At 44.6% G+C, this 6,616-nt stretch overlaps 1 protein-coding gene across 2 annotated transcripts; it reads left to right on the forward strand.

Annotated features, from left to right (window-relative positions):
• The first annotated feature begins 1,019 nt into the window (after window positions 1-1,019).
• nfyba (nuclear transcription factor Y, beta a) lies at window positions 1,020-5,906 on the forward strand. 2 transcript variants are annotated; one of them, XM_070853728.1, is made up of 7 exons: window positions 1,020-1,092; window positions 3,308-3,401; window positions 3,515-3,645; window positions 4,297-4,494; window positions 4,959-5,037; window positions 5,343-5,422; window positions 5,539-5,906. In XM_070853728.1, exons 2-7 carry the CDS (start codon window positions 3,308-3,310, stop codon window positions 5,569-5,571), a joined length of 615 nt encoding a protein of 204 aa, XP_070709829.1. In that variant the 5' UTR covers window positions 1,020-1,092; the 3' UTR covers window positions 5,572-5,906. The 2 variants fall into 2 exon arrangements, with proteins under 2 accessions (XP_070709829.1, XP_070709830.1); XM_070853729.1 differs by lacking the exon at window positions 1,020-1,092 and adding an exon at window positions 1,200-1,392.
• The last annotated feature ends 710 nt before the right edge of the window (window positions 5,907-6,616 follow it).

Genomic DNA, 6,616 nt, shown 5'->3' on the forward strand with positions numbered 1-6,616 from the left:
CACACACGTCTGTGCAGGTTGCTTGTGGAGCCTGCCTGATATGAAATTTTAATTTTGCAAAGTCTGCACTCTGCCCTCGAACTATCAATGTGTGTCCAAATTTTACTACATTTTCTGTCCCTCATTTTTCTCACCTGTCCTGCCCTGCTCAGTGTGGACACACAGACACCGCCACACATCTTGACCAATCACGTGCGGCCTTAACAGAAAAAAGAAAACCGGCTCTAAGAACCGGATCGTTCGCGACCGTCACATCACTACAGACTTCAGTATGTTAACTACGCTGCAGCCTCTGGAGCAGTCTCGGTGACCATGTCCCGCCTCTACCACCCAAAGCACCGCAAATAAACGTAATGAAGTGCATGGAAGCTACAGATTCAGTACAGCTGTCAATAAAGTGTGGCTTTAGCTGATCGGAGAGCTGTTCAGGATTCACAGCGTAACTTCTGCATGTCAAGTGGCTGTGGTGGAATGTAAGCACTTCTTTTAACACTTCTCCACACACTAACTCGCCCCGTTGGCCTTAATAGCCTCTTAACATGCCCAACAGGACTTTCTGGGGGTATCTGGTCCTTCTTTGCAGCATTACGGTGGCCTGAAGTGCTCCTGTACACTAACACAGGGGTGGTCACAGCCACCGCAGTCCGCCTGAGAGGAGGAACATTTGGGCAAACCTGGTAGCAAGAAGAGATGCGTTTGAATAGTGCCAGAAATGTAGGAATTATTCAAACGCATTGCGATTGCGACCGATCGACATTACTCTGAAAACGCATGACTCATTTGTAGGCCTATTTTCTCCCCACTCTGTCGTTTCAGGGTGTAGTGGTTCTGTACTTGGCCTTTATCATTAGACTAAGCAGCTGTAATACACACATTCAACTGACCACCGGAGCCATGTTTGCAATTTCACATGTACTACTCGTTGTGTTTCGGCTACTGATTTTGCTCAGTCCCTGAACGCAGCGCAGCCCTCTGCCGGCCAGAGGAGGTAGTGTAGCCACGGCTCCGCGCTGGGACTGGTCCTTTCGCAGCCATTTTCTGTCCAACCAAACAGCCGTCTCAGGAAGGTAACCAACCAGGGCTTCATTGCAGGTTTGTGCCTGGCTCCGGCCAATGATTGCTAACCGATTTCTCGTTAGCTCGAATGGAAATGTCCGTCTCTGTCTGATTTTTTATTTGTTGTCTGAGTGAATGAGGGCTGCTCATCAGGAAGTATCCAGCGGGCAAAACTTTTAAAACCACTATTTAACATTTCGGCCCTGGCTACGTCTTGCTCCGCTCTGTACGACAAAGAACAGGCCAACGCAGTCTCTGCTGGCGCGGGTTGCACTGGATTTACAATGAAAATGTATTCACGGGACACTGTTTACCTGAATAGGTTAACTACCAAAGGTAATAGCCCGCTGGACAGCCTCTTTTCATTATGCTGAACTCCTTCTTTGTATCCAGACAGGCGAACTGGCGAGCTAGCTCTGTTAGTGGGTTAACAGAAGCTAACGCTAGCTAAATGTCTCGCATGTCCCGCGGCTGACATCTGCTAGCTAGTTAGCGTACGATAGCTGAACACGGAGCAATATATGTGTCGTGTGGCTAACGTTAACTGACCCCAATGAGGGTTTAAAACAGCTGGATAACTAACTAGCGGGTTTTTTTCCATTTAAAGTCAACGCGCCAATGCTAACCGCATTAACACAGCCAGCTTCCAGCCCCAGTGCCGTGCCAAATGTTGGGTATCTCGGCAGAATGTTTTCCCCTGAGCCCGCTAATACGTTTCAGTATAGAAACTGCATGTGTTGTGAAGGCGGGGGGGTCATAATTTGGTATCCTTCACCGTCCACCTCCTCAGAATATATCCGTCCTCTAAGGAGGCTACGCATGTTTAGTTGGTATCTTTTAGAATGAAAACACAACGCTAATGAGCTAAGTGCAACATCTGGAGCATTACCAGGTCTTCCGGAAGGCCATGAATGAGTGCCGCTTTATGGCCGCCATGGTCAAAGCTGTTGTTACAATGGGGGAGGTTATCCAACCCTTGTATGAATAATTTATTTACCGAAAATAATTGTGCAAAGAATTGCATGTTTTGGTTGTAGTAAGTGAGGAACCTCAACAAGATGTACTCCAACCGCTGTGGGGATGTGGCTGTAAAGCTGTGGCTCTAGATTAAAGGCAGGGTATGTAACATTGGAGGAACGAGCAAGAGCAGCTAGATTTTTAAAGTATTCAACCAAAAATCCCACAACTCTGTCACAGACATAATGTTACCGTCCGCTCAGAGCTACTTCGATGTCTCCATGAGCTACGGGTTGTCTCCATGAATGTATTAGGAGAATTGGATCCAGAACATTCACCCAGCCTGGCCTCCAGTTTTTCCCTGTGGCCACTTGCGGTATAGCAAAAAAAAAAAAAAAAAAATCAGCTGCAGCCCAAAAAGCGTTTTCTCCATGGACAGCCATCCTAAAAGAGATGTCTGTAAAACTGCAGACACCTCCAGCTATTGTGTGTTTTTAAGTAACTTTTGTAAAACAAACATCACCGCTGTAGTACCAGTTCATATAATCCATCCTTGATGTATTGTGAGTCGCAGCCCTCTTGCTCTTCGGCTCGGTGGTGTGCGAGCCTCGTGCTGTGTAACTGTGGCTCTAGTGGGGGAAAAAGCCTATAGTGAGGTATTCATGTGGTTTTGTCTAGTTACTCAGTTTACTATTATATCCATTCATGAGGTTTCTCGGCTGGTAGAATGAAATACAGACAAGACATACGGACCCATGCAGGCCAACAGAAGAGTTAAAGTGATCTAAATAGATCTTGTTATTGTAGCCAAAGCAGGTTTACTTCAGATCTATAGGTCCAACATTTTAAAACTATTGTACTGCCTAAAGAACAGTGAATCAAGCTCAGGCATTTAAACAGTCAAGTAATTCAGGCAATTACATTTTGTAATGAAAAAATTACACATATTGTATTTTACGTGTGTGGGACTTGCTTGTCATCCATCCGCAAGTTACTTCCAGTATTTATTCAGTTCTTCCTGCTTTCAACCATCTAGGTTAGAGTTTAGTAAAACAACCTGTCCTTGAGTTCCAAAGCAGACAGACTGTCTGCTCCTCGTCGTGGCTGTGTGTGCATGGGGGAAGCTTCTCCAGTAACTCTCAAGTCAGATTTTGAGTGTGATGCCATGGAGTGAATTTGAGACTGCTGTTACTGGTGGTACTACTACTATGACTGCTGCACTAGTACTATTGCTATTATTACTTGTAGCTTCACGTATTCAGACGAGCTGCCTTGTGTGTGTGTATGTCTGCAGATGGACGGAGACAGCTCGACTACCGACGCCTCCCAGCTGGGCATCACTGGGGAGTACATGGCATCAGGTCACTACGTTCTCCAGTCTCAGGATGGTAAGAAGCAGCCAGATTGCACATCGTCGGAAAACACGCACCAGTGTTGCGTTGACGCTGTGGTCACGAAGAGCTGATTCCATGATGTGTGTGTGTGTGTTTGTTTCCTGTAGATGACGGAGAGGAGAGTCTGAATGACCATGACGAAAGCGGCATCAAGGAGAACTTCAGGGAGCAGGACATCTACCTTCCCATTGCCAATGTGGCTCGCATCATGAAGAACGCTGTTCCTCAGACTGGAAAGGTTAGTGAGAGAAGAGGGAAGGATTAGGAACACTCAACGTTTCCTTCAGTTATGAAATGCAGTTATTATTTTATCAGGAAAGGAAAATGTGTCATTTAAGCTTTAAAAGTCAACCTGTGTCATTATTTTTACTGCAGCGGTTTCTCAGAATAGCAGGAGGTAGAATGTTTTGTTCATTCTGAGGACCTTTTCTGTGATACAGGCACACCCTTAAATTAAAATTGCTTTAGTCTATTTGTCGATTTCCAAATGATAGAAAATGATCTTTGAAGATTTAAAACAGCTGCGAGGAAGGGAATGCATTTAACACGCTTCAAGGCCTCGAAGACTGAACGTAAACTCAGTCCACAGGACAGATTTCAGGTGAACACAGAGAAACGTTCCCCTATGAGGAGTACTTTTTTTTTCCTGTGGCGTTTTAAAGGATTATTTTCATCATTGCCAGGCCTTTCCAAGCTATTTTAATTGCTATGGCCTATGGGAGCTTTGTCTAATGTTTCTCTATTTGGATGACATGGGGCAGCTGCTTGTACCAAGTGATGAGCGCTCAACATTTAATGGTCGTGTTTATTCAGCAAAAAGGGAAGAGCTTATATCTCAACAACTCTAGACAACATCCGCCTGTCTGTAACTTGTTTCTGCTCTTCGCAGATTGCAAAAGATGCCAAGGAGTGTGTGCAGGAGTGTGTGAGCGAGTTCATCAGCTTCATTACGTCAGAGGCGAGCGAGCGCTGCCATCAGGAAAAGAGGAAGACCATCAATGGGGAGGACATCCTGTTCGCCATGTCCACGCTGGGCTTTGACATGTACGTGGAGCCACTGAAGCTTTACCTGCAGAAGTTCAGAGAGGTGAGACGCAAAACATGGACCGAAACACCAGCTGCTTTAATTTAAAGTGATACAACAGTTAGGTTTGTCTGTCTGATGATTACATTTAGTATTCTAACGCTTTTACCAAATACTCATCCAAATCATTTTTACCAGTTTATCCAGTTTGTTTTTCCGTCGACATTTTCTCCTGTAACTAGAAGAAGCCCAGCTGGGCAGAAACTCACGTGTCCTCAGACACAGTGTGAAGCAGCTGGGTTGCCAGATGTTAAAACCTGTGCTGAACTGTTTAAAATGATTAAATATAATCGATTTTCTAATCAATTTAGTCCGTATTTTCCCCTTCCTCATCTGATTTCAAGGTTTCACGTGACTTCAAAGACCTGAAAACGGAATCGGTCCAGTTTACACCACATTCCTGTTTGGTTCCAGATGCTTCCGTGCTCCTATTTGTAATGTTTTCTGCTTCTCCGGTGTTTTTCCAGGCAATGAAGGGGGAGAAGGGGATTCCGGGGGTGGCGGTGGGAGAAAGCCTGGGAGAGGATCTCACAGACGATGGCTTCAGTAAGTTGAAATAGTTAAATTTATGGCAAACATTTTAGAATTTGTCCTCATTTTTATATTCCTCCTCTTTTGACATGCATTGCTTGAAGTTTCATGACAGTGTAGAGCTGTGAGATAGAACTCACAGGGGTGATCCACACACAGACAGACAGGGATGGAAATAAATATGAAATAAAAGGCACAATGTGGCACGACAGACGTTTTTCTTACATCACACAATATATATTAACATATCCAAGACTATGTTTTCTGTCTGAACCTCTGAAGTTCATATTCTCATTAAAATCAACTTTGTCCCTCGTCAGCAAATCCACTGCCAGCTGGGATTATCACAGCAGATGGTCAGCAGCAGAATGTCATGGTGTACACCACCTCATATCAACAGGTAAAGTGCACGTCACTGGTTGGATGTGTTGTTTGCAGCACTACTTTCAAAGCTCCCTCCCAGATGTGGATGGGGTGATAAAGAAGGAAATAACAGACACCGTCTCTGTGTTGCAGATTCCCACCGTACAACAGATCCAGTTTTCATGACGAGGCCTTACCCCAAGCCTGAGCACAGCGGCTCCTTACCCGGCTCACCTTGCCAGATGACCTGGGACCCCGTCACAGGGTAAAGGTGATCAGACGGGCAGGGAGGAGGGGGAGAGGCGTCTGCAGAAACCCTCATGTACAGAGAAATCACTACCTGTTGAGTAGAAAGTGTAGTTTCTAGTTGTGAGGTACCAAATGTTTTGGAGTGCATCCAAACCAGCTGGGAAATTGAGGCTTTATTTTAAAGGCTAGTCTTACTACATTATTTAGTGGTCAAATTCTTTTTGTGCGTGTGTGTTAATGTGTTTGCTTTTATGCATTTTCTTCTCTTGGGGACGGGGTTGGGCTAGGGGTGGGGGTGGGTGGGGGGGGATAAGGGGAAGTGTTGTACTGAATACTTATTTTTGAACGCCTTCTCTGTGAGAGAAGCCACGTTGATACTGTCACATCAGATCATGCAGCTCTTTTGTAAGTTCACACAATTTACCATGTGCTTTAATGTTAAGTAAAACCTTTGAATAAAAATTCAAAAGTGATCTTTGAAATGTTTCCATTTTCATTTCTCACATAAAACAATTACCATCCTGCATAGGTTCATATTCAGTTGTCGTAGCCTTTGTACACATTCCCAGGCTCTAACTACACTGATACCGTTTAAACCTTCTAGATGCTGGTCATCCCAATTAGCCCAATTAAAAGTGATGCCTGGCAGAAATAGAACACCGTGGAAATGATACATTCTAAACAAGCTCACAGTTTCTTTTTATTATGAAACTCCCATTATTATTATTTTTTGTTCACTTATGTCACATGAAGTCTCTTGTCCACAGCATGTCTTGTTCGGCCGTCTGCTGACTGTGTGAGCAGCTTTTCTGTCCCATGGGGTGAAGAGGCAGGGATTAGTAAGGACATCCTTATATTACTGTGGCCGTACGACATGACTGCAACATCCTGCTTTTTGGTTAGAAAAGATCTACTTGAACTGCTCTCAAGCTCACACAGAGCTCACAAACGTAGAAGACAAATTCCTTTGATACAGTTTATG

This window comes from Pempheris klunzingeri, chromosome 22, assembly GCF_042242105.1.
Source record: "Pempheris klunzingeri isolate RE-2024b chromosome 22, fPemKlu1.hap1, whole genome shotgun sequence".
Classification (NCBI taxonomy): Eukaryota; Metazoa; Chordata; class Actinopteri; order Acropomatiformes; family Pempheridae; genus Pempheris; species Pempheris klunzingeri.

Bases quoted from the DNA above. Each gene is read 5' to 3' on its own strand.
- nfyba (XM_070853728.1), top strand. From the start codon at position 3,308: ATGGACGGAGACAGCTCGACTACCGACGCCTCCCAGCTGGGCATCACT. The intron at 4,495-4,958 runs GTGAGACGCAAA...GTGTTTTTCCAG, and splicing joins ACCTGCAGAAGTTCAGAGAG to GCAATGAAGGGGGAGAAGGG. The intron at 5,423-5,538 runs GTAAAGTGCACG...TCTGTGTTGCAG, and splicing joins ACACCACCTCATATCAACAG to ATTCCCACCGTACAACAGAT.